The 27942-nt window shown below is 36.5% G+C and overlaps 1 protein-coding gene across 3 annotated transcripts in view; it reads right to left on the reverse strand.

The window, feature by feature from the left end:
- Positions 1–5809: 5809 nt before the first annotated feature.
- Positions 5810–27942, reverse strand: part of LOC121863822 (serine/arginine-rich splicing factor 5-like) — a 35760-nt gene continuing 13627 nt past the window's right edge. For all 3 annotated transcript variants that reach the window (XM_042362689.1, XM_042362687.1, XM_042362688.1), the window contains 5 exons: positions 27819–27888; positions 11682–11755; positions 11194–11382; positions 8610–8777; positions 5810–7642 (listed from right to left, as the gene is read on the reverse strand). In XM_042362689.1, the coding sequence (XP_042218623.1) occupies positions 7378–7642; positions 8610–8777; positions 11194–11382; positions 11682–11755; positions 27819–27888 (766 nt within the window). In that variant the 3' untranslated portion in view covers positions 5810–7377. The remainder of the gene's footprint in view (positions 7643–8609; positions 8778–11193; positions 11383–11681; positions 11756–27818; positions 27889–27942) is intronic.

The raw sequence follows: 27942 nt of genomic DNA on the forward strand, positions 1-27942 counted from the left end.
TGGTCCATGCATTCCATTGAGAAAAGTGCGACAAAAATTAAGATAAATGGCTCGATCTGCCTTACTGGATCTGCAAAGTCTCAAGGTTTTGTGATTCTGCACCTACATTGCGGAGGAGAAAACTGCATCGAATTTTAAGGCGGTGAAGGACCATTTGACTCTCCTGTCGGGGGTGGGGGGGGGGGGCAAATGCTGAGAGTGATGTCTAATTTAACGGTAGGAATTTTAATCAGCATTTTCCATTGACGGGGGTCATCGTGTCGACACTCATAGTTTTAAATACTGCAGCGCACTATGAACAGAGGTGGCAGAAAAACAAACTGATAATATTGGATGATGTGGCTAGTAGCTGATCTTCGTTACACTCTTCGTAATTGTTTTTAGTTTGTTTTATTGGGTATTTATAGTGAATACAGTTAATGAATAGTGAATATGGTTAATGAACAAAGAAAAACAAGGGTAATTTTATAAACCTGGTTTTTTTTTGCATTAACAGTTCTACAGTCAATACAGTAAACCCTCGATAACTCAGCACATATGGGGCTCTGTCCTTGCCCAGATATCCCAAATTCCGACTTATCGAGGCACTTCCGCCCTCCTACAAAAATACAATAAAAAATTATCAACCCATATATGTAATTACTAAATGTAAAATAGAAATACTTACCAGCACTGCAGGCGAAGAATGAAGCATCTTAGTAGGAGACACATTTCCAGGGTGCAATACATTCCGAGACCATATCCATGCTGAATTATTTGAAATTCAGAGTTATCGAGGGTTTACTGTATTGTGAATTTTCAAGAGGCTTGTATTTTGTTTTACTGCCAAATGCAAGCTCGTTCAGCTGCTGGAGTAGTGTCATCTCACAAATGGTGATACTATGCAGGTAAGCACATTTAAGATAATTTAATCAGAAGTTTTTGCAGTTTTGGGAGTTTTTATCTGTAAAATAAAAATGGGCAAGAAATCTTACAATGGATGGAGCCAAGCTTCACGGGCAGGACATCATCACTAAACTTTATGCGACATATACTAATAAAGAAAGCACATTTAAGATAAATTAATAAATTTTATAGCAGCTTTGTAATAAGTTTTTGACTGGAAATTAATTTTTTTTTTCCTCGCCAGTTAACCCTTAGGCCCCGGGTGACGTTCCAGAACTTCTGCCTATTTTTATTATTGGAAAAGTTGATCTTTTCTCAATTTACCCCCGTGGGGGATTACTGCCAGCAGCACCCTAACCCGGGGCTTAAGGGTTAATGGTACTAAAACTCCCATGTTGATGATCGTCTGCATACACGAGTAAGACGACCCATAATGCATCAGCGAAAGTGAACAGGCTAACCCACCTAATCCTCGACGGTCCTGCACAAAATGGAAGAGGTTCGAGATTAAAACTGCCAATTGAAGGAATGACTCCTACCTCAACAAACCATCATGTCCTGAAGGGATGTGTGAAGAGACAGCTTCCTGTTATCTGGCAGTCCAACCCAAAGGCGTGGGTGACGAAGCCCATCACCCATGACTGCATTTTTTAATACTTCTCCATTTCGTCACCAAGTATAAGTGCTGCCATAACCTGTACAACATATCGCTGCTGCTGTTGGACAATGCTCCTGGCCATCCCCCTTTGATGGTCAATTGGTGTGACAATATGAAGGTGGCATGATGGCGAGTTTCTACACCTTTGACAAATTCAGGCCTCGGTAGTCTTTGGGTTAACCATTACAGTACAGGTATTCGTAGTTTAGCAACTGTGATGCATTCCTGAAAAACAGATCACTAAGGGAACAGAAACAAGAAATATCATAGACAAGGGATAATGAGGAATAATATCTCTGGCGATGGCACGTAATTGTGAACCAGAGTTGCCGATTTGCCCCCCATTAGCACACAAGAGCGTGCGAGGCTGAACTGTGAGCTACGGTATGTTATCGTTCAACTTGTAATTTTGGGTAGATACTGTTTATGTAATTTTAATTTTCTTTTACCGTGTTACCCAGGGTCACAAACGAGTTCCGTTCCAGAGAACGTTCTTAGGTTGGGAATGTAAGTACTGTATTTTACGGCATATAAGACGCACTTTTTATTACAAAAATATACCTTGAAAATTACCATGCGTCTTCCACGACGCTAGTTGATGGGTTGTAGCACAGATTTTCTAGAGTCAACTGAAGTCAGCCCCTTACAAAGACTGTTACCTCATTACAGCACTAAGCAATTATAAGTATTCTCTATACAATATTATAAAACAATTGATTTAACTAATATTGTTGATATACTGCAAAAAATAAGATTATTTACTTACTCAGTGGGTAAAAAATAAACGGCTGCAGCTACACAACCCTTGCTGCTGTGCGGTTTAACTAATGGCAGTGGTGCGGCAGCGCCATCTATTGGGGAATTGCGAAAGATTGTCAGCTGGTCTCAAAGTGCAGGAATTTTTGTTTCTTCACACCAAAATTTTTAATTCAATAATTTTTACCGAGTTGCTTTTTTACTTTTATTTATTTTTTTTAAATAAAGATTTTTTTTCTTTTAGACGATGATATACAATTTACATTTGCTTACCTTCTACTGTTGGAAAATATTTCCCGTCGTTGTCATACCGACAAAAACAATTGAAAGAATGTAAACACTACAGCCCGCTAGACGAGGTGAGCAGATGTATTAAATGAGTGCTGTATTAAAGATTTCCACTTCTTAGATTTTTTTTAAATTGATGAAAATGGCAACTGATAAGCAATTCTAAGTGATGATATTCAAAAAGGTGTGTGTACTTGTGCCAAAAGGGCTGTATATCAAGCAACGGTTTCACTGGTGTCGGTTATTAGGTATAAAAAAAAATTCCGAGAATTACACTTTCAAAATCAGGGTGCGTCTTCTATGCCACAAAATACCGTAAGTCGGAACACATACTCTATGTCCTTAGATACATCTTAAATCACTTGAATTTAAGAGAAAAAAAATTTAATTACAAACTACAGTAAAAGAAAGTAAAAATGAAAGTTTAACACATTGTACACCCACCTCTCGTTTTACATGGGGGTTAGGTTCTTGAAAATCACCGCTTAATTAAAAAACGCGTAAATTAAGCACATTTTTCCCATAAGAATACAAGTAAATGGTACAGGTTAGGGAAACCATCATATACCGTACAGGGTAACTCACAATAAATATCTTTTACCTTACTCATTCATAAAGAAAAACACTAGTAAATACATCTTAAATAACACTTACATTGATGACTGGCAACTTCTGTTTGACAAAGGTGGGGTAGGGCAGGGAGGCTACTGAGGTGCATTCTTGTCAGATTTCTTGAAATATGAGAGAAATGACTTTTGGATGGGTTTCATTTTCTTTTCTCCCAGGATTTCTTCATAGCACTGCATAGCCAAAAGTACATTTCACTCCTTGAACCATAGGTTGAATGAGGGATGTCATATTCGGTGGAAGATACACAACTCTAATGTCTTCACATCTGACACGCTCTCCACTCTGAAGGCGAGTGATAACATCTGACTTGACGTCCATTGCGATTGTTGGAAGCATTCTTCTTACCTTGTCTTTCTATATTCATGGCTAACACAACAAAATTGGAGAAAACAGCAAAAATCAAGGACAGAGAGCGCTGGTGTAAACCGTTATTAGCCCGCACTGCGAAACATTCTTTTTACAAATGTTTTTCATACAGTATTTATGAGTAACAGCTAATTTTGCAAAAAAAGAACGACATTTACTGATTACCTCTCAAAAAACACTTCACAAACAAAACACACGAATCAATTGAACGTGATGTCGAACATGAACTGTATACATTACATAACCCCACGCCACGCTTAAAACGTTGAGGAAGGAATCGTGTTATAGCCAACAGTTGTTGTGCAGAACTGTATATTTCATTAGCACCATTATCTTTTATCTTCATCAACATAAGCAGTAATAATCTTTATTTTTACATTATAATAATTATTATTAAAATTAAAATCATTGATGTTGATATGACTAATTTTACAGTAATACTAACAACCACCTCACCAGCCATCACATGCAACTCCGCTGCCAAGCGGCAAATTTAAACCGCGTTATTTAAAAAATAGTTGCATGTAAATTAGGAACAGATGTTAATTGAACAAACACATTATTCCAGACGCTTAAATGAAAGGCGTGTAAAACGAGATGTGGGTGTACATTGAAACCTCGGGCTGGCTGATCTTCCACCCATATCACTAACAACCTTTCCATTTAAATTAACAATCCACTTTTGTTTTGTTCACAGTTGAGTGCATTGGTGTAGAGCCTCCTAAACAGACTACTTCCTGCGGCGGAAAACTTCCTCCCAGAATCTCATGTGGCTTTAGACCATCAAGTGGCACCAGTGACATGATCTTTACTGCCCGCCAGCTACAGGAAAAGTGCAGTGAACAGCGTCGTGACCTATACATGGCTTTCATTCAACCTAACCAAGGCCTTCAATTCGGTCAACAGGGAAGCCCTCAGGTGGACCCTTCGGCCGTTACATGCTCATGAATTTTTTATTTATGTTTTTAAAGTGTTCTGATCGTTGACCAATCGAATCCCAATGCTTTACCAATGACTGAGGGAGTTTTGCCTTTTTCTGAATGATTAATTATATTGACTCACTTCCATTATAATTGTATTCTTTTTCTTGGATGCAATACTGTCACGTGCATCATGTTTGCATTTGGGAGCCATGGTGAGGGTAGAAAAATAGCTAATAAGAAAAAACAACAGTTTGCACTACATGTTACCGAGGTGAGGGCAAGGTGTACCGGGCAAGGTGTACCGACGCTCCCTCAAGGCGCTTAGCTGCGTGACGCATTACTCCTCACCTGCTGCTACGCCAAACAACTAGTTCTCGTATGTTAATATTACAAACCAGTTCTAACTATGTCGGATTCTTAAAATAAATGACCTTATGGGACCCAGTTCGAATAGGTAGGTGTTTGTAACTTGGGGACCCCCTGTACTGTATACTATAAAATAATGTACTATACTCTACTGTATACAGGACAGTACTTTCTTTATTTCTACGCCACATTACAGTTTAATGATGCACACTTGGAGCACAGAATCCCCAGTTTTTCAGACTTCCCTCCCAAATTTTTCCTAGGAAGTCTAAGATTGCTAAACTGAAAATGGCAGATCGTTAAAACAACGGGAGTTTTAAATTTTAAATCGCTAAGAAAACGATTGCTGAACAATGGATACATGTACTAACCCTTTCACTGGTAAAGAACTTTCTACCACACCCATGATAATCAGATTGGGAGAATCCTTTTAACACAGCAAAATATCACCCAAAATGTACAGAAATTCATGACAATAACTGAACAAATTAAACGCTGAAATAAAAGCTAAGCAGAAATATTTCAAGGAGAAGGTGCATGCTATTTATCCAAGGCCTCTTGACTTGCTGAATTAAATAATTTTTTCTGTCCCGAGATATTGTTCACTGAAGTTGTACACATCCAAAAATTTCTTTGAAATGCAGAGGGAAATACTGTACAAAAAAAGATCACATACTATTTCAAGCAGAGGCCATGTATACAGTGTTACATACAGTACAGTATTTACTTGGGTATGGGTTAATGTTCATAGAAAGGGTAATAAGAGACTAAGGAAGAATAAATGAGGTGTGCAAGTTTAGTGAATAATGATATGGGAGGTGACTCACAGGCTGTTTGCTGATGATGACCTTGGCACTCACCAGGATCTCTATTCTCCAACAAACAGTCTTACATTTGGGTTTATAAATTATGAATGTTATAATTAGGTCAGCTTTGATAACATCTATGTTTTATTCAAGAATTCAAAATGGCCATAAATCAATGGCTACAAGAGAATCCAGTGTAATCACAACAGGAACGTCAACACTTGGTATATTGTCAGAAAAAATAAAATAAAATATATATATATATATATATATATATATATATATATATATAGTATACTGTATACATACTGTACTTTGGTTCCAAAACCACATATTGCTTCCACCTTATCATTATAGTAAATTTTTATCTTAAGTCAACAGTAGTATCTCCGTTAGCCGGAACTGAAATTTGCTCGGGATTTTTCCGGAAAATTTATCTCAAATACAGGTTTGGAGGTTTTCAAATCAAGCCCAATTTATGGAAATTCCGGAAACTATTTCCAATTTTCCAAGTACAACAACAAATTCCGAGACGCAAAATCAGGAGCATTTTCTGAAAATTACAAGATAAATTCCGGAAATCTCCCAAAAAAATTTCTGGGCCTGGGAGCAAATTCCAAGGATGAAATAATGCAAAATTTCTAGAAAATTCTGAGAAACATTTTCCAGTACAATACTTGGAAAAATTCCAGGGATGGGGGATTTTTCCGGTTTTGAGAGTCGTCTCGTTACCCGGAAATATCTAATTCCCGGAAGAGGTCTGCACCAACTGTTCCGGCTAACGGGGATATCACTGCATTTGGCCGAGCCATCTTACGTATTATGTTCAGATACAGGTATCAGACAATCCTTAAATGCCTTGCTAGCATATAACCACATAGATACATACAATCAAATATCAGAATAAGAACAAAACAAAATTAGAAACTTTTCTGAAATAATTAAGAATTATTTCCAGTATTGTACAAAATTTTTACTTTAATTACCTGTAACCCACAACACTAAATAACATGACAATCTGCCAAGTGTTTCTACTCCTTACCAAGTTTGATACTATTACATTATGGATATACAAATAATTTGCCAACAAATTTCCACACAAAAATGCCAGAAAGATGTTATTTGTACTATTTTCTTTTTTAGCAAACCATAGCTGATACAATCCGAATAGTAAACTTAACTTCAATATCCCAATGCATTTCTCTTGAACATATCTACACTTGAATATTAAGGGGTAAAAACAAACAAAACAAAAATAAAAATAAATAGAATAAAGAGGGCATCCTTGTTCTTTAGTACATTATCTATAAAAATACAGCAAATAATACTCATTGAGTATGCAAAAATATTAAATTTCAAACACCATTGTGGTTTCTTCATGAAGAAAAGAAAAAATATACATAGAAGTAACAACCACACTGTTTATACTTAAATGGCAAGGATTGCTTAATACCAAGTCTACCCTCAAACAGTGCAATTATATCAATCACACACAATTATCACCATAACGGGATACCAGTAAATCAAATCGGTATATGCCTTCAGTGTTCTTGATACACGAGTGTTTCCATAAAAAATTACAGGTTTAAATCTTTAATGCTATCTCCATACACACAAGAGGCTCCTTATAATTTCTAATAAAATTATCAGCTTAGTGCTGATGTTATCAATGATTTTTACATAAGCACTAACTTAGTTGTTACTCATCCTCGGGTTGGTCATGTCCATTCTCTTGAGGAGACTGTGATCGTGAATGACTGTCTCGAGGTCGAGGTGAGCGTGAGGCCGACCTTGAACGTGACCTTGAAGCTGCTTCTTTAACCTTTATAGGCGAGCGTGATCTAGATCTTGAGCGACTGTGAGAGTCCTTTCGGATTTGATCATCATCCTTTTTGATATCAGGTTCTACTGACCTCTTGTGTGAGCCAGATCTTGAACGACTACCACGTTCTCTTTTTATATCACTGTAAGAGGATAGTTAATCAGTTACTATTTAGGCATAATAATCAATAAAGGTTATATAAATCAAGTAATATCTAGATAATGGGTACCTAATACTACATGCTTTAACTGCACTAATATAAATGTGCCTGAATCTTCAACACAACTTTTTCTTTGCATATCTTATTTCAAAGTCTATTAAGAAATGACGTATACTGCATGTTTAACAAAGTATCCATAAATTGACCAAAATATATCCTGGACAGTACTCAAGTATTGAATTTCACTTTAAAATTTTTGCTCAGCCAGTCAAAAAGTAAATGATTTGACAGTGCACTTCACTAACTATTTATCGTCAAGAATAATGAATCTATCAATTTCATTATGTGTGGAATGGGATAATTTTTACCACGATGAAAGATTAGGATAATTAATTTGTAATACTGGTATATATTAACTATGCCAAACCAATAGAGAGAACAAAAGGCATTAACTTTTGTCACTTTATGAGTCATGTGACTGCAAAATGTAAGCCCAATAAAGATAGTGAATTAATCAAGAAAGTTTTTTGGAGATGCATCAGATCCTTTGTTTGACAACTACAACACAATAAATCTTATTTGCAACACAAGATACAGCAATTTAGAACAATTTTCTGGTTCTAAGATGATTTAGTGCATCGGGAAATTTTCAATATTCTGGTCAATAGTCAGTGGTGATTGAAATGTAATCCCATCAAAGATATTACGGTTTGGTAAAGAAAATTCCTTCCAAGTTTCACCAAAAAATTAAGGAATTTAGTTGCAAGAATTATAAAGTACAATACCTGTACTGTATAATGTATGTTTATGCCAATATATACAGTATTCTACTGAACTGTACGTATTACCATTTTTTCATGCCAAGGCAAGAAGATAAGATAGGTATGCACTTGTACACACACAAATGATCTTGCATCTTATGTAATCATAGGAAAGTAAGTTTACTTACTTGGATTTTGATCTGGACCGGGAGCGTGATTTGGAACGCGATCGAGAACGAGGAGTCCGTGAATGAGTACGGGAGCGTGAACGGGATCGTGAACGGGATCGGGAATCCCTTGACCTTGAACGTGATCTTCGTGAACCTCTTGAACGAGAGCGACTTCTGGAACGTGATCTGTGAATGAAAATTCACAAATAAAATAATTAATGATTACAGGTTTGGATATACTGCCCAGAAAAAATGCTGTATTAACTACTGACCAAAACACTGTAGAAACAATAATTCAACAATGTAGTTAAACTTACAATGAGATTTCTCAAAATGCTGTATATCACATTGCTGGATGAACATAAAAGTGAAAACACAAACAAGTCATGATTATAGCTCATGCTAGCCAGGACAAGGCGAGACATTTAACAGAACAAAACAAACAAGATATTAAGGCTTTCAGGAGTAAGCAAAGAATGGAATACTGCATAGTACAGTACTAACGAAAGGAGACTCAGTACAATTATTATGAGGAATGTAGCTAATAAATAAGTGCTGCTAGAAAATAAAGTTTCCTTACATTGCAAAATGTTTAATTTCCAATATAAAACAGATTAGGGGAGCAAATAATGAACCAAAACTTGATTTAAGAGGTTTAAATTTCTTAATGCCAGCATCATCAATGATCCCAACCAGGCTGATGAGCTGACAAATTAACTACAGTAGACACTAAAGTAGTTACAGTAATCCCGTGTTTTTCGCTGGTATTTTTCCGCGGTTTTGACCATTCGCGTTTTTTTTTTACTAAAAAAAAAAAATAAAAAAATTATATACAGGTATATATAAAATATCCCCCCAAAATTACTTAATTCCACGCCATTTTCGATATTCCCGTGCGGTGCGGCAAACAGACGCCACCCTTTCCCGCCTCAGACACCAGCTGCTCCGAAAAGCACGTGCCTACCGTACTATGAACTCTACTGTGATTACCTCTTCTGTTTGTCCTCCCAGATGCATTCCACATGGCTCCGGGACGGAAGCCAGCCTCATCAAAGGCAAATATTACTAACAATGACTCTAAAGTGACCAAGCAATCAAGAATAGTTATGACCTTAACGGAAAAAACAGTTTTATTGGACAAGCTCAGAGGTGGTGTGAGCTATGGCTCGAGATGTGGTGAAGACTGACAATTCATTTGTGTATTTTGTCAGAATACAAGTCTTCAAGTGGAGGAATGTGGGTGGAAGAGGACTGGCTGGCTGGCGTGACTGTGTGAGGGCAGGCAGACGCCGGGACAGCAGGTAGAGGCTGGCAATGCGGGTGTTGCCAACCTCAGTGAAATATATATTTTTTTATTTACTTGTACATAAATTTTTTTTTGGATATAACTGTGTTTACGTTTTTCCATAATTATACTACAATATGATTAGTTTCAAATAATGATGTTAATAAATGCCGGTACATTGCATCAGTGATCAGTATGACCACTGGGCCATGAGTGGAAAGCATGGCGTGGTTAGGTGCATGACCTACCTGAGCTGTTTGGTGGCCACAGGTACAGTGATTCCATAAAGAGTATTCACGGTTTTGGCTTTTCGCAGAGGTTTCAGGAACGTAATTCCCGCGAAAAACACAGGATTATTGTACATTAGGGCAAGACATGATATGGTCAAACAATATAAAACTCATAGGAATATAGTTTGTTGAAATCCAGCAGTGACAATTGCATGAAACTGCAGTGGTAATGCAAAGCCACTGCTTCTGGTACATTTGCCTGTCATTATCCCGCGTATTTCTCTGGCGTGGTCTTGCCAATTTGACTGGTCGAGACACGACATATTGTAGATCAACGATACAATAATGTTGTTTCCGTAATAAGACTACCAACAGCACAAATGTATGGTTCATGACATTCATTCTGACATTCAAGAGTTCCATTGCTCTATCAGACACCTTGAGGTTGAACAAGTGCAGTCTAGGATGCATTTGAAATAATGGAATTAAGTGATGAAGTGAGAAAACGTGGTGTCTGATGGAACTTTTTAAGATATGTTTTGGGACTGCAATCCTATAACCTGACCTTGTATGCTTTTTCTTTCCTTCCAACACACATTTCTTATCTTCTCCATTGCTTTCAATGGTTTTCTGGATTCGTCTAGCATGAATTTGTCCAGTACAAAGCTTTTTAAGAATGCATCTCTCATGTTAAATGAGGAATACCTTTATTTAAGTGATGTATTTTTGCGCCTCTGGACCCTAACCCCCTTTTAACACTGAAAAATGTCAAGTTATAAGGTAATCTGATATTGTATGGTTTTCTCCATCCCTATCTCATACAACACAACCCTACTGTACTATACAAAGGAGAAAAAAGCCAAAAGCAAGATTAAAAATGTAAATAAGAGAGTAAAGTGGAGTAAATTTTTGCAGGATTATTTACAGTGGACAGTAGTAAGTGCAATGAGTGGAGTTTGGAAGATATTTTGCCAAGTACTGTATACAACTGCAAAAGGCACTGAGAAAATGTTGCTGCTGAAAAACTGTTTCACTAACTTAAAACTACAGTAATATGACAAAGTACTGCACACAGCTTCAACTTTACCTGGAGCGCGATCGGGACCTCCTGGACCGTGACCGTGACCTTGTCCTTGTTCGACGACGAGACCGTGATCTTGAACGAGAATGCTGCTGCCGGTCCTCAATCAGGCGAATACGTCGACCATTAAGTTCAGTGTCATCTAATTTCTCAATGGCCCTCTTCATATCTGAACGAGTTGCAAACTCCACAACACTAAAAAGATTCACAAAAAATAATTTATATACCATATATATATATATATATATATATATATATATATATATATATATATATATATATATATATATATATATATATATATATATATATATATATATATATATATATATATATATATAATATATATAATATATATATATATATATATATATATATATATATATATACTGTACACACAAACACATCTTACTCTTCAGAAAATAGTGTCACATACAACGTTTAAAAATGCATTTTGTGTACTGTAAGGTAATAATGGGAGGGAAAAGTCTTACCCTTCATAACGACGATGTTTGTGTGCATCAGCAAATGTAATTTCTCCTGCTTTACGCATGTAATCCTTGAGATCCTGAAGTAAATTGAGAGAAATCAAAATAATTAACACCGTACCCCTGTAATTCACATATTAAAAATTTCCATTTCTAGCTTGCTACCAGAAATTGAAATGAAAACCTAAATGAAGGGGCTAAACTAATGAATCAACAGTGTATATAAATCACAACAGGAGAAGGTCACTGTCTCAGTTAGGGACTCCTCTCTCATGACTCCTACCTAAGTTATAGATTCACTGTAGCTTTCTCAGTGAATAATATCCTGAGAGAGATGAAGAGGTATCTGGCATTTACAATCATGCACTGTGTCAGCTTCCCTGCCTTCCTGTAAAGAGCCTTCCATACTGCTGGGTGGGCTTGTCCCCCGGCAGGAGCTTCTGACTGACCAATCACCAACATGCTGCCCCCTTGCTCTAGAATGACAACTGACTTGTGTGCCTGGCTTAATGGGAAGGCTAAGTGTTAAGGAGATGATGCTTCAGCTACAACACGGAACTAGAGCAAGCATTCATACAAACAATAACCAAGGAGGAAATAAGGAAAGCAAAGAAAGGGACTTTCTCAAACCACTGATGATATAATCATGTATGAAGGCAACAGCAAGTAGTTATACCCTAATGTGGGCGTAACTCATGCTACGCAGAATATTGGTCAGGCCCTCGGTCCAGCTGGGTGGGACGGGCCGGCCCCCTGGGACAGTGTGGGACGGCAGGGGTACGTCCGGGTGTTCTTGGTAACCTCCCGGCCTCTCCCGTCCACCTCTACTTCTCACTCACCGGGTGTGGGGGGGCCATCTTAAAACATAGGCGGACACTTTAACATACAGCGCAGCAGGAGTCAATATTGCAAATAACTCATATAAGCTCGAAACTCATCCCCAGTTTTACTTTTTAACCATTACCACTCCTATTGTACACACAACTGAATCTTCTGCCCTTCCATGAATCTAACTACCTAACATTATTAATATAAATATATAAACATACATGTACAAATGTACATAATTTTAACTTTTCCTAAGAAACCTGTGCAAGAGATGCCATGTTTACATGTATTGCCATGTTCTGATGCAATATTTTTGATGTAGCCATGCTTATTCTGCTAAACAGGGATAAGAGGACTTTTTAATACAATGTTATGTTTTAGGTGAGGATGATATGCTTTACAGATGCTGTAAGAAAGGTAGTGGAAGGAGTAGAGGAAATGAAATATACAGTACACCCCTGTATATATTAAAGCATTTAAGATAGTGAAGCCACAAGACTAAACAGGAAGATGAGAAAGCCAGCAAGTGATAGGACCCAGAAAAAAAGTAGAGTTGTCATATAAAGGGGGAGGAATGAAGGGCAGTGGATAAGTATGCAAGAAATATGGTTAAATGGAGGCAAGATGAACCCCAACTGCTAAAACTATGTGTAAGACTATCCCACGCAAAGACACATGTTCTAAAGTGCAATTCCTGTACAGTGATTCCCTGTTAATCCAGGTCCAACTCAGGGGGTGGAGTGGTGGTGTCTGAATTTTCCAGGGCACAAAATAAAACTATTAACCAAAACTTTAATTACAAATCTACATTCATTTTACCAACATTTATAATACCTCACTGCTTCCATGTTCTAATACACATGAAAAACAAATACACTGACTTAACATTAACCATATGGTGCAAAAGCTAAAATCTTATGAGCAAGCTTGTCTACAGCCACATCGCCAAGGCATAACAAGTGAAAGCTACTTCAGTTTATCAGCATTGTTTTTATGGTTATGCATTGGTTTTGGCCTTGCACTACCATTACTACAACTTAAAATTGTCAAGACGATGAAATACTGTATTGGGCAAGAAGAGAAAAGACGAGGAATAAAAAAGAAGAGTACCATAGTACACAAGCTCTACAGCATGTTATAGGTAATAAAGGACTGGCTCAAGCATGCAGCAACCCGCAAATAGAACCTCATCCCACATGAACATGTGACCATCACATATAGTGACCCCAGTAAACATTAGATTAATATTTGATCTAATTTATAATACCAACACTTTCCACATTATGTGGGTATGGTCTAAATTTTGCTACATATTGGAAATTTAAGAATTTTCATATTTATAGTTTCAGGATTTCTCTCAAAAAACTGTACAGTCAAGACCAAATAGGCAAAAGTCCATGTTAAAGGGGGTTTACTGTACTGACCATTTATCCGATACATGATATATAAATTTTATAGAATGAAGCAAAGGAATGATAGAAGCAAAGGAATGATAGGAGCAAACTTATACACAACAAAGGACTAGCACTGGGCAAGTATCTTGTAAAGATCAGATGTGAAGGGTGAGCTCAGCAGACTGGTAGGTTACAAACCTGAGTGACAGTCAATTTTTGGAACAAAGAATCTAAGTTACACGAGTAGAAATAATTATAAGATCTGCATCCAATTCAAAAGAATGGTTGGGGAAACTATTTGGGAAGGAGGAATGAAAGTTCAGAGGGGATATAATGAAACCTTTTATGCATTAATGATAGAGTTCTAAACAAGGTGAGAGAATGGCAAACAAGGGCCTGGGAATAAAACAGGGCACTTAGCTTTATGGATAAAGAGCATAACACTTTCACTACAGGGATGTCACTTTTAATTTTATTTGGCAAATGGTAGATCATTTTATTCAGCAGAAGAGGGTCCCCACACACAAGTGGTTAAAAGAGATATACAATAAACAAATTAAAACAAGATGAATACTTTAAGATATGGAGAAAAAATTGTTTGAAGACATACAATTTAAAGCTAAGCCAGAGAAACTGAGCATATATATTAGATGAGTGAGGAGGAGAGAGGGGGGGATGTGAAAGGTCATAACTTCAGAGGAGGAGCAAAATGGACAAATACAGGTGGCCAAGAAAAGGTAAATAAAAAGATTCTTCTGTAAATGACAACAAAAATGGAGATGATTAAGAAGTGAAGACAACACAGGCTCTCATGCAGTGTCTGAAGAGAACGAACGGGATGGTCAACGACAACTAAACGTATGCAGCAAGTAAAAAATAAACCGGATCCTTGTTATCTATGTAACAAATGCAGGTCTTTCAGGAGGGACTCTTGCACAATCAAAGACAAAAGTCGTGTCGCGGTTTTGTCCGAAGATTAAATATATTTCTTGAAACATTATGAGAGCCCCCTACCACAAGGCAGTGCGCACCAAAAGTTTAGCCCGTTGGCAAATGTTTCCACCAAATTTAACAACACAACTTTTGTCTTTCATTGTACACCAAGTTCTTTCATTCCTCATTAGAAAAGAATTAGAACGCAAGCAATAAAAGAATTCAGGGTGTTACAGATTAAAAACAAAAGTTGTTACGCATGTTAAAAGCTTCCATCAAGGAGTTTCATAACAAATGGAAAAAAAATGTCTCTATGGTGCAACTAGAATGGCTACACATTTTTCCCTACAAAGAAAATATTGAAGGTTATGATTGATAATTTAGACTGAGGTGAAGCAGGAAAAAGCTGAGGAGGAAAGTAGTTGAGTGAAAAATGTAAAGAAACAGCCACAAGCAAAGAGAGAGGAAGAGCTAGCTTTCAAGGGTCAGGGTCTATATAAAGATATTATCCACACTTTTCTTATGTATACAGAGGAAAACTAAGTTGGCATTATATCATAATACCTGAGACTAGAAGCAGCATAAATGGATCTGTTAGGATGTGAATGTGGACTAGAGATCAAAAAGAAATAACAAAAATGTGGAAAAACAAATATTTTAACAATGAATATTATAAGATGAGATAACATTAATATCCTAAGAGAAACATTGGAAGCAGCAGAAAGATGCCGAATAATAAGGAGAAGAGTGTGCAAGTGACACACCAGCATTAAGGAAATGCCAAAGAAGAATAGATATGGAAGCACTGGGAGGTGTGAATGCACAGAACACCCTGCAGGAGTGATAAACTGCAAGCTGGGTGAAAGCAGACCACAATATATGGGATGCTCAGAAAAAGAAATACAAACCAGCAAATGATGAAGCTTATGTGAAGTATTGAGATGTGGAGAACTTTGAAGACAGTTCATGAATTGTCACTATTTTATTTCTTTGAAATTTATCTTGAGTGAATATTTCAATGGTAAAAAATAATGTGCAGTACTCATCATCAACCATTACAGGAGCCTAATACTCTAAGTTCTGCACAAATTAAATGAGCAAAGCATTAACCAGTACAACACAACTTTCCAATTAACCTTTTGGGTGGAGGTATATGTGAGTATGCTAAGCATCCTCACTACTCCCAGCTTACAACTCAACAATATACTAATCATGTTTTATAGTTTTCACTTGGTGCAGGGTATTAATATTAACCAAAAAGTTTTAATGTTACATATGCCTACCTTGATGAAACTATGTATGCAAATTGGAGAATTCTATATGCAAAACAAGCAAATTTATTACAACTGAAAGAGGGTAAAATCTTAGTTTCCACAATATTTTAAATTTAACATTAAATGCAAGGAGGATTTTCTATAAAAAGGAAACACTATAAATGTATTTCTTCATTAAAGCTCCAATAATAATAATTAAGTTACTATCAACAGCTTGCTTACTCAACTTTTATCTGAATGGTGTTTCCACCAGTTTACAGTTTAATATGATAATACATACCGATGGAAAACATGTGCATTATGAAATGCAACACATCCTAAGCAATTTGTCACAGGTACACATTTTTGTGGATCCTGCTGTATGACAGGAAATGCCAATAATTAACAAGAGGAAACCAGTATGTTATGGGCAAAAAGACTTGAAATGGGTGCTCCCTCAAATGTTTATAAAATTATATGCCTAAGGGATAGTACAGATTTCTACCTTACGAATATTAGACATAACTGAAACCTGAATACTAAAAAATCTCGGTAAATTAACTTCCTCCAGAATGATAATGGCAATTTATTGCCTATTGTCTAATACCAGGCAGTGAAACCACCACCCTGCAGAACAAGGCCCACTCCTTACACCGCAATGACTCCTACAGTATGTATATGTTGGCCTTCAATATAAAATTTCAAAAGTTCCATACATTCCAACATCAATGCACTTTTCTACTCGGCATAATCCTTATACTACCCTGCATTATTACTTCCACCTCCTAAATACAGTATCTCGACCATTAAAAATATTTATCTTTAAGCAGTTCTCTCCATAACCAGTCTCTTCACATGCTTTAACAAAACTAATATTCCTAATATCCACTTTCCTCCCAAACTATTCTCACTTCTCAGGACTTTATAAACAATATTTCTAAATTCACATTCATAGCTTACACTGTATGGGCTATTAAAGTGTTAACTACATGAAGAATGAGTTTGACCCATCCCATTTCAATTTAAGAAATACCATTTTACCTATTACATCTTTGCAAACACTCAAACTAAGATACACAGTAGTGAAAAAATTATAAAAAGCATCAGTACCTTTAACTGAGGAGCGTGAAGGTCATGCGATGAATGTGGGTGGTAAGGATGCAACAAGTTACGGCAACTGAGGTAGCTATATAGTTCTCCGGGGGTATTTACTTTACTTTGTTAACACTTGGTAACTTTAGTCCAGGTATTATGGACAATTGACCAATATGCAACAAGACGTATGCCCAATTGCATAGCGATATTGGTCCGAGGCTCAGTGCAAATTTTACTGTACATTTAACTTCCTAAAAGAAATGTTTAAGGTGACTTATCTTCATTAATCTCCTCTCCTGTCTCTAACAGGGATATATTTACATAAAATCTTCACTATCCATTTCTACATTTGATAACAAACACTAATCTATATCAATACCATTCCAATAATGGGATATTTCTTTGCCAACAAAATATTTCTCTAAGTAGTACTGTACAGATATTACAGCACAGCACAGATCTAAGGCACTAAAGCCGGGGTCCAACGAGCACTTTTATGAGCAATTAATTTGAAGGAAGAAAATGCGATCAATTTCTTCAAAATGTGGTCACACGAGTTGTTCTTGCTCCAGTTTCTATAGCAAGGATAAAACAAAAGTGAATGCTGCCGTGCGAGTAAATGGGAGACGGAACATCACAATAACAAGGTAGGATGATTGCAGATGATGCAGCAGATATACAGTAATGGTTTTCTTTTTATCATTAAAAATAAATGAAAGAACTTAAAGAAAGGGAGATTGTGGAGGACTGAAAGTGTTTATTATTATTATATTCTTTTAACCCATGAAGTGCACATCACACTTCATGGGTTAAAAGAACAGTGGATATTTGTTGTAGAAAAGACTGTCATCCTCCATTGCCTGGGAAGCAGAAGTGTCAGAAGGTTATCTTGGGGGAAATCCCTAAGACTTTTCAAATTGCTGAAGGACGAACGTCGATATTATTTACTCTTATTTCAAACGGTTCACCTGCAAACGTTACACTTTGTGGTGGTTTTTATTATGTCATTACTTAAACCAACCAATAAATGAGCAGATGGGGGAATAAAAAACAGCCAAATTTAGCAAAAATTTTAGGGGTAGAATGTGAATCACGCTTGCATGGATGGATGCAAGGGGGTGAGTATAACACTATGCATGCATGCAGTCTTGTCGTACTCTCATTCAGCACACCAACGTCACAATTTATTTGAAAATAGAATAAAAAAAATTTGTGAGAGCATTCTCAATCATATTGCACTATTATTTAACAAGATTATTATTTAGTTCCTACAGCTGAGCAGCGCCAAAGAAGAAAGTGTTTTGCGCAAAAAAATTTACTCGGGCTCCTATTTCATATTGGTTTTCTTATTGTGGAATAATTGAAATAAATTTATTATAAATACGTGCCAAGATACGCATTGCGGCTGTCGCACTTAGGCAGCAAAACCGCCGCACTTTGTGGGTTAAGGTATTCATTAAGTCTCTAAACATCTTCCATTCCTACTGCATTTTAACCAAGGGATATTACACACGAAGACATTTTTTTATGTTTTTAACCCCCCAAAAATAAAATATTTGCCTTTCTAATTACAGGTAATATACTAATTTATTTGCATTTTAGAAATACACAAAACGTGTGATAACATAGTGCTGTATATATCTTATTCAACTATTTGTGATAAACAATTAAGTGAATTGGGTCTTGAGTAATTCATTTAACCCTTAAGCCCCGGGTTAGGGGCAGTGATATAAGCCCTAAAATATTAATATAGAATTTTTTCAAAGATTTTTTGACAAAAACCTCCCAGGCTTAGCGTATGTTTTCATGCACGTATACTGTATGTCTCAAGCTCCAAGGCTGAGAATGTTAATGGTTTAACACTAGTCCCCCCACCCCTCGATTTTTCTAGTTTTAAAATTTAAGATTGGCAAGAGAATTGGAATAATGAAATGGTTTTACCAGTAAGCTCTGACGCTTTAGGTACTGTACAAGAAAGCCTCCGATAACGACGGTTCTACTAAAGACGATTCATATTTTAGACCCTGGTTAATTTAGGACCCAATTCAATTTACACCGTTATTTTCTTCGTATTTAAGATGAAAATAGAAAAAAAAAATTAACTAAAATAACCTTTTCATATAAATAATAACTAAATCCTGATATGTATTAAAAAAAAAACACGCCTTGCACACGGAGGCTGCTGGGCTTGTGAGTGGTGACGCCAGCCGACTAGCATCACTAGTATAAAGTCAGTCGCAGCTTGGCGGACCTTTTGTTTTCACGCATCTGAACAGGAAAAGGAGAAAAACATTCTCAGGTTTCTTACGAAATTTTTGCATCCCTGTTCATCATGAGCAAGTGATGGTTCAAAGGCTAAAAAAAAGTGTATAAGCTTAGCTAAGAGGTCTGTGGATATTATATGGAGCAAGCAATGAACATATTATCTGAAGTGGATCCACTAACAGAACAATGCATTAAAATTAACAGGGACATGAAAAACGCATATGACCTCCACATAAAAGATGTATAATGAGAAAAGAAAGCGGCTGTGAACGTTCTTTCGACAGCTTTATTGTTCAAAGGCCTAAACCATCAACTTCACCATCAAAAGCAACTTCAAGTTCATTAACAGTTTCAGCAACAGCTATGACATCTTTATGGAAAGCTTCAGCTTCAGCCAGAGTTGAGCCTGAAGACTTCGTCATCTGAGTAAAAACTCGCACAATATTCATTGGCTGTCCTAATATTTTATACTTTACCACCAATGGTGAGTAGAATTTATGTTTTACATTAATAAGTATTATTTAAAACATATATGAACAGTAATAAGTGTTGCTTTCATATAATGTAGAGAAATGACGATGTTTACACATGTACGCACTTACATACGATGGTGTTCCCATTCCATTTCGTGTTTTCTTTACCATTAATGGTTAGCTACTTTCTATTGTTCCATTTATTAACATTAAATAACATTACATTCTTAAAACATACATATTCATATTTTTTTTACATAAATTTTACTACAGCTACAACCAGGGTCTTATTTTCATCAGTTTCTTATGTAAAACCATCGTCGTGGACCCACGGGTGTAAACATTCATGAAAAAATGTTGTCTCGTCTCCTCTTGTGCGTTTTAATATTCTACGTATTATTAATGAATTGCAGTTCATTTCGCATATATAAACATTAATTCTATCATATACATATTCAGTAATAAACAATAATGAATTTTTTTTTTACATATTCTGAAGATAAATGACTTGGGTTTTCCTGAGGGCACAAGTATACATTGCCATTCCACTATCACTCTCTTTTTTTCTTTAACATCAGTGGTTACTTTTACTGTACAGTAAATAACATTATTAAAACGTACATATTTTTTTACATTAATTTTACTACAGCAACAACCAGGGTCTTATTTTCTAGTTTTAGATGGATAACTGACATAATGCGTCCCATCTCCTCGTGTGACCTTATTATTATTGAATTATCTTATATAAGGTGCATTCACAAACAATATTTAAAGAATAGTTTGCATTTTTCATTAATTGTATTGTTTTGGGGGAAAAGAGGATAAAAGGCCACACAAAACTTATGAAAAAGGTCACACTAGGGAATGCATCTCATTATTATTGCTTTATTTTAATGGTAATTAATGATTCACGATACGATGATTCACCTTACACTGCAATATCGGAGGACACATTACCGCCATCACTTAAGATTAGTTATAAAGCATATTTTCACCAATAATTATCAGTGACTGGTCCAAATGGATGCTGTCTAATATATATGCACATTAGGAGGATGTTTACTGTACAGTACTCAATAAGTTGTATCACCACAACATCTGCTTTTTATACACACAATCTTGAACTGCTGCTGCACATTAGTATAATGGCTGACACCTTCATATGTTTCTGTACTGTCAGGACCATTCCTTAAGACTGATGCAGGGATGAGTATTACAACATTTCCAATTTTACTTTATTGACATTGCATACCCAAGAAATCCTTTTGTTTTAATTGGTAGTAAAAGAAAACATGTTCAGACCTAAGAAGGTGGTTGGATACTGATAGTATTCTGTGTAGAAGTAGCCCGAGATCGTTCACACATGTAGAGAACAAAGGAGACTAATGGGGTCTAGAGATCCATGAGTATGAAAGTGGAGGGACCCTCTTCAAAATTTGAACTACAGGTGCTCCTCTACTTACAAAAAGTTATATTCCTGAGGCTTGTTCATAAGTCCAACTTTACTCTCGTAGATATGAACACACACTATATAATGTAAACTAACCCTACATGGTAAGCATAAAGGCTGATGCAAATGCACGACCCTGTACCTCCTTCCCCAGCATTCATAAACCATACCACCTACCTTTGTCATTTAACAAATGTGCTACTTCAAAAAACATTTGTATGCTATCTAAATGAAAAAAAAGCTAAAACCATTAATGAAAAGCTAAATGAATGTTTAACACCACCACCATTTGTATAGACATGTATCAGCCCATCTAACAGACAGTAATACTGTACTTGTATAAATGTTGGCTACATTCATTATGTTTATATAATTACTACACCCATGGTAATTGAACTGAGCAAGTGTCTAGCACATTCTCCCTAATATTGAAGCAAGTGATATATGTCATGCAATCTCCTTGCCTATCAAATGACACCTGACCTCTAGCCCCTGTGCCCTGGCTAGGTCAGCAGTAATGACCCAGCCCCTGGCCAGCACCCTGCTCCCATGGAAGGTCCCACTTAATTTCTCAACCACGTCATACGTGTCTCTACGAAGCTTGCTACATAAAAGCTTCGTCCTTTATTAACGCTCACAGCTCATAGCATTATTTACGGTGATATCATAACTATTTGTGCTCTAGTTCATTTTCTTAATTAATGGAGAAATGACCATTCGAGTTTGAAACTTAGCCTATAAACTATTTATTTATGTTATTTCCATGGTACCTTGAATTCTGAATACAGGATCTTCATCGGTGATTACAACAGGTAAACAAAAGGTAACAGAGACTGGCTGGCTGCGTGGCCTTAGCACACTCGATAGCAATGAAGCTCAGCTTAGAAGCTACCTCTGCCAACCCTTAACAATGGGACTTCCCCATTAAGCTTGCTAACTCTTGTGCACAAATATTTACTCCCATTTTTTTTTACCTTTTTTGCACATTATATATGAAGGATTTTGTGTGTGTTTAAGTGGCTAAAAAGGTATACATATCTGAGATTACAAATTCAAAATAACCATAAAATAGCTCACAGTCAATCTGGTTGGGAAAGGGCTCAGGGGATGTGGCTAGAGTGATGAGTCTAAGTTAGCAACAATGCCACTAGGAAGGTTAAAGATGGAAATGAAAAGTAAATTTCCTGTAAATCTTCATTAGCATCAGGTATTTGTAGATTTAATGTGGCATATATAGTGAACGAGGTTCTGCTCTTCATGTAGCAACATAAAGAAGGAATCTATGGGGTATGGTAGCAAGCCCAGGATGAAGGAGTTGAACAGCAACTATGCAGTACATGCTTGCAAACCTGTACTGGGTAGTTGTTGCTCAATGTCCCATGGATAGTACACATGGACCAGCTTGTTCGTATCACTGAAAGTTCTTAAGTAGATGATCACCTGTACAGTAATCTCCCTGTTAGCTGGAACAACTGGTTAAGAATATTTCTGGGTATCGAGACAAATTACCTTCTCCCGGAAAAAATTGCACCTTGGGAAATTTTTCTGGACACATGAATATTTCCACGTCTAAACTACCTATGCGTCTTGTAGAGCTGTAATTATTTATGCAAATACTACTGTACGCACATAACGTGACAATTTTTTTTTACAGTACATCCTTGTACTACTGTACAAACTATACTGTACTCCCCAGCATATGCTGTTGTCTTGAGCTTGTGATGCACGTACAGTAGGCATACACTGTTCACTCTGCTATGTACAGTTCACAAATTGCACAATACAGTACACAACTGTATTAACCTTGTACACATCTTTACACTAACATAGATGTAATCACTTTTTACATCTTAACATTTCTTTAACTGTATTCTTGGCTGATTATATCCTGGTACAGTTCTGCACAACAGATCGTACGCAATAACAGCAGTGAGTGAACGAGCAAGCTTGTACAATGGCAGCAGACTCTGAACTAAGTGCATCAAGATGCTAAAGTTTGAGGAGATAGGCTGGGAGATGGATCAGTCAATCATAGACATCCGATGCAGTCACATGACATTAGTAGCCAATTGTAGCACACAAGCCTTCAGCCTAAGTTCCCCATGCAACTAACCCACCCACACGCCCGGCACATATCAATGCATGAAGCAATCTCTCAAATTCGTTCAAATGCCTGAACCCGAGATTCTTCTCTAAAAACTCAAAAAATAAATATAATTTTCGGGTAATGGATCGAAGCTTCCGGCTAACAGGGAGATTACTACAGCTTAAGACTGACACACAACAGTAAACCAATATTGTAATTCATCAAGTGTCTTGTGTAGGTAGAAGAAGCTGCCCAATTGTTCATTTTAGTGGTAGTACAGTTTTAGTGTTGAGTAAAAAGTTTTACTGAATTTATCTTATTTCAAAATCATAATTTTCTTGTGTTGGGTTTTATTTTCTGACAGTTGTGTTATTCATATAAAAAAAAAAAAAAAAAAAACTCAACCAGAAAACATCCCGTTTACTGAGAATTTTTTCCAATTAAAGGAACTTTAACAGGTAATCACAATTCTCTGTTAACCAGAGGCCATACAATAAGTAATCTAGTAAAGGGAGAACTCACTAAGCTGGGTAAAGAGGATGTAGATAATAAGAAATGCATCAACAATGAAGTGATACAGAAGTGAAAGAAATGTTGGGCTCAAGAAGATCAAGATACCTGTATACAGTATTCAGGTGGAATGGACATGTTGAAGGAAAGGCAAATGAAGGAATGGTAGTGTGTTTAATTAAGATGTAGGGGAGAGAAATACCAAAGAGATGGAAGGATGGGGTGATAGATGCATTAAAAACTTCAAGAGATGAACAACCCCGAAACTACAGTGAACCCTCGAAGATTCAGACATGGTAAATCCGGATTTTGGAAGATTTGGAAAAATTTGGGGGTCCCGGGGGATAAGAAACCTCCCCAAGAAACATTCCCAAAACAGAGCAAAGATCATCTTAGGCCCGTGTAACTAAGATGTCAACGCGCAGGACACAGGTGCCTGTGGCGGGAAACCTAAAAAACAGAGTTGTCAACTGTTGTTTGTGCTCATATTATTTCATTAACTCTAGTAATGATACAATGTTTCTTATTACGTTATCGCAAGTATATACATGGTTTGTATAATTTGTTTATCAGTTCCCGTTACCGTTTTCAAATTAGGCTACAAGATATGTACTGTATTTCGATGGTACACCTGGCAACGGGAGTGTGTGACCACTAGTTAAGAGCGTCCTCTGCAGTTGTAGCTCTCCTCGCTTCCTGCTATAATTCACTGGATTTACGGTTACTATTAGTGCTTACCAATATATAATAGTAGTTAACCATGGCAATGTAGCCAGGTTAGACTCGTCACTGTAGCCACCAGGCTACTGGGCCAAGCTGTGAGGTGTTATGGTTGTTTTTCCAACTCAATTTTTGGGTAGATCTACGTAATTTTCTTCATTTATTTTTACTCAGTTACATGCACACACCATCCTGCATAAATATTGTGAAAAAAGTCAGAAATAATTGTCCTAAGGGCAACCACGTAAGGGAATACAGGGTATACATTTCTTTGCCCATGAGTTAGCTGGCTAAGTGTGGGAGCAGGAGAGCACAGTTTAGGGGGTGTGGAGATTTGCTAGGGAATTGGCCTCCCAGCTGGTCTCCATTGTTATGATGAAACAGGGAGTGTATGCAAATGGCAACTGTGTTAAACTTTCAATTGGCTTTTACTTACTGATTTGACAATACAGTATTTTTTTTTGTAACATATTTATTGGTATTATTTTTATTTATTCCTGACATTTCCTGGTACAGTACTGTACCAGGGTGCAGAAGGAAAATATGTACAAAAGATTCTGCTTAAATACTTCCTGCTAAAATGGGTACTGTATTTTTGGAGTTTTTATATTATTTATCATTTTTATACATTTAGTACCTTCACTGGAAGATAAGGACAATTGGCTTTTTCGGACAGGTGGGCCCCCCTTTTAGTCCGGATCTTCGGGGGTGCACTGTATGTGAATTACCAGAGAAACTGATATATAGAGAATCTGGTGGGTTTACCAGCATCTGTGGAGTGAGAATGGGAAACTAAGATTTTGAATTGTATTGAGGAAGACAACTACAATACCTGTACTATAGAAGATATATGAATGAAGGGAATATATGTATAGGTATATTTTCTTTCTGGCTGCCTAACTTTAAAAGGGATAAAATTTTCAGGAAGGGTAAAAGTGGTTCCACGTGAAAGCAGGGATATATTAAGGTGTAATGATATCATGATTGTTTAATATTTTCATAATTAGGGTCACAATAGGAGTGAAAGCAGAGGTGAAGATTTGGTGAATATACAATGTACTGTAATGCAGAGAATCAAAAAAGAAGACATATGGGAAAGTCCAAATAAAAAAACTGTTGGGCTGAGGGCTGAGTGGATAAAGGTCAGTTCAGAGGTGGGATGAACATTTAGCAAGAACGGAAAGTGAGATTGGTGAAGTGTGTAATACAGAGATGGATGCTAGGAAGGAGATGAAAAGATCACCTAAGGGATGCACTAAATGTAAGAGGGTAATGCGGACTTGTATGAAGACTGAGGTAATCCAAATTTAGGGCCATGTTGTGAAAGGAGAGTACAAAAATTAAGCAATCCCCTAAGGCAGGAAAAATAAATAGATAACAATGAAAGGAGAAATTGTGATTGTGTTTGCTCATTTCCAGTCACCATGCATTAAGTACTGTACTGTAGAAACATTTGAAATAAACACATAAAGGGGAACAAATATAATATATATATTATATATATATATATATATATATATATATATATATATATATATATATATATATATATATATATATATATATATATATATAATATATATATATATATATATATATATATATATATATATATATATATATATATATATATATTTAGTTCAAGGATTAGTGTGAACTTATCGAGTGTATCCTAGTGGTCTGTGTAAATGTTCATCAAACAATGACTATATGTAGGTGAAGATGGAAAAAATTATCATTGAAAAAGTCTGCCATGAAAAGGTTTCCCACATGACACTATTAACTTCTATAAAACAGTTACAAAGAGAAATGAGTCAAGAATGCTTCATTAGCATTTTTTCTTCTTACAATGTACCATAAGCACATTTTCTCTGCCTCCACATTCACCTTATACTGTACTGTATAGTTGCTGAAAGATGACTTTATTTTTTAAACTTTGTCCAGTAAGATATACACAGTAGCTGAAGAAAAGAAAGTAATAGCATGCATAAAGTATTAAATTAAGGGAGGCATAGATGGGGATGTATTGGGGAACAGTTGGGCAGAAAATATTTTTACATATAGCTGGGTGCAAAGGGAAGAAAAATTGTACACTGTACAGTATATGCAAGGAAATAATGTTTGAGAATATATGGGGTGCTTAGGCTGCAAAGAAAATTAACCATAATATTTTTTCTGGAAATCAAAATAGTGTCAGACAGAGTAAACTAGGGTTTCCTCGAGTGTCTTGGATACCGAAGGAACAAGCAAATTATTACTTTAAAAAATGGATAGTACGAGGATACAAACAAGACAGAGGAATTGGTGGAGAAGGATATCGAGGAAAAAGAGGTGTGTATACATATTCAAAGAGCATGGTTTAGTGATTTAGGGAGGAGCTAATGATATATGATGTTGAGTAATGACTGACAAAAGTTAACAAGATGGAAATCTTGGGGCTGCATTGTGGAAAGGGAACACCATAGCAGAATACACCTGTTACAGTGGTTAGAAAAACTGACTGACAACAAAATAAGGGAGTGTGCAGCTCGTTACCTGCCTGCTGTAGCACAGCAGGATAGAGCTTGCCGCAGTACAATGTACAGTATTGTCTATTCAAAATAAAAAATGTAATACCTGGATATCTTTACGTAAATTAGCTTTAGTCTTGTCCTTTACTTTTCAAGAATTTTAAAAAGCTCCTTGGGGAAAAACATAACTACTGTACTGTAAAAGTTCCATTACTGAGATCTTCTTGATAACAGATTTGAATGGATTTTATTGATAAGTAATAACACAAATTTACCAACGAGATATGAATGCACCCAAAATATATCGACCTATATAAATACAGTATAAACATCAAGGCAGAGTCCTAATACAGGTCCCACCAGAGGAAGTTCACAATGGAAGAGGATGGCAGCTACACTTCTTTATCTGCTCCACATTTACTTTTGCTCCCTTCAAATCACTCTTCAATACTTTCTTCATGTGCTTGATCTGCAACTCGACACACAAATAATATCGTCTTCACTTACATCTATCAGCTAATACCATCAACCCCAACTTCATCCCCAAATGGGCAGGGCAGGAGATAGTGTGAGACCCAAGGCTGGTGTTTGGCAGCTGGGGATAACACTCTATTATATAGACCCACCTGCCAACTGATGCGTGATGACAGGTTTTCCACAATGACCCTGTAAGGTGTCCTAGTTGGGGGGCCATACCTGCGGTGAAAGTCAGTTAGTTTAAAAGCTCAGCCCGAAAAATCGTAAATAGTA

The sequence above is a fragment of the Homarus americanus genome, unplaced genomic scaffold (assembly GCF_018991925.1).
Source record: "Homarus americanus isolate GMGI-L3 unplaced genomic scaffold, GMGI_Hamer_2.0 scaffold48354, whole genome shotgun sequence".
Classification (NCBI taxonomy): domain Eukaryota; kingdom Metazoa; phylum Arthropoda; class Malacostraca; order Decapoda; family Nephropidae; genus Homarus; species Homarus americanus.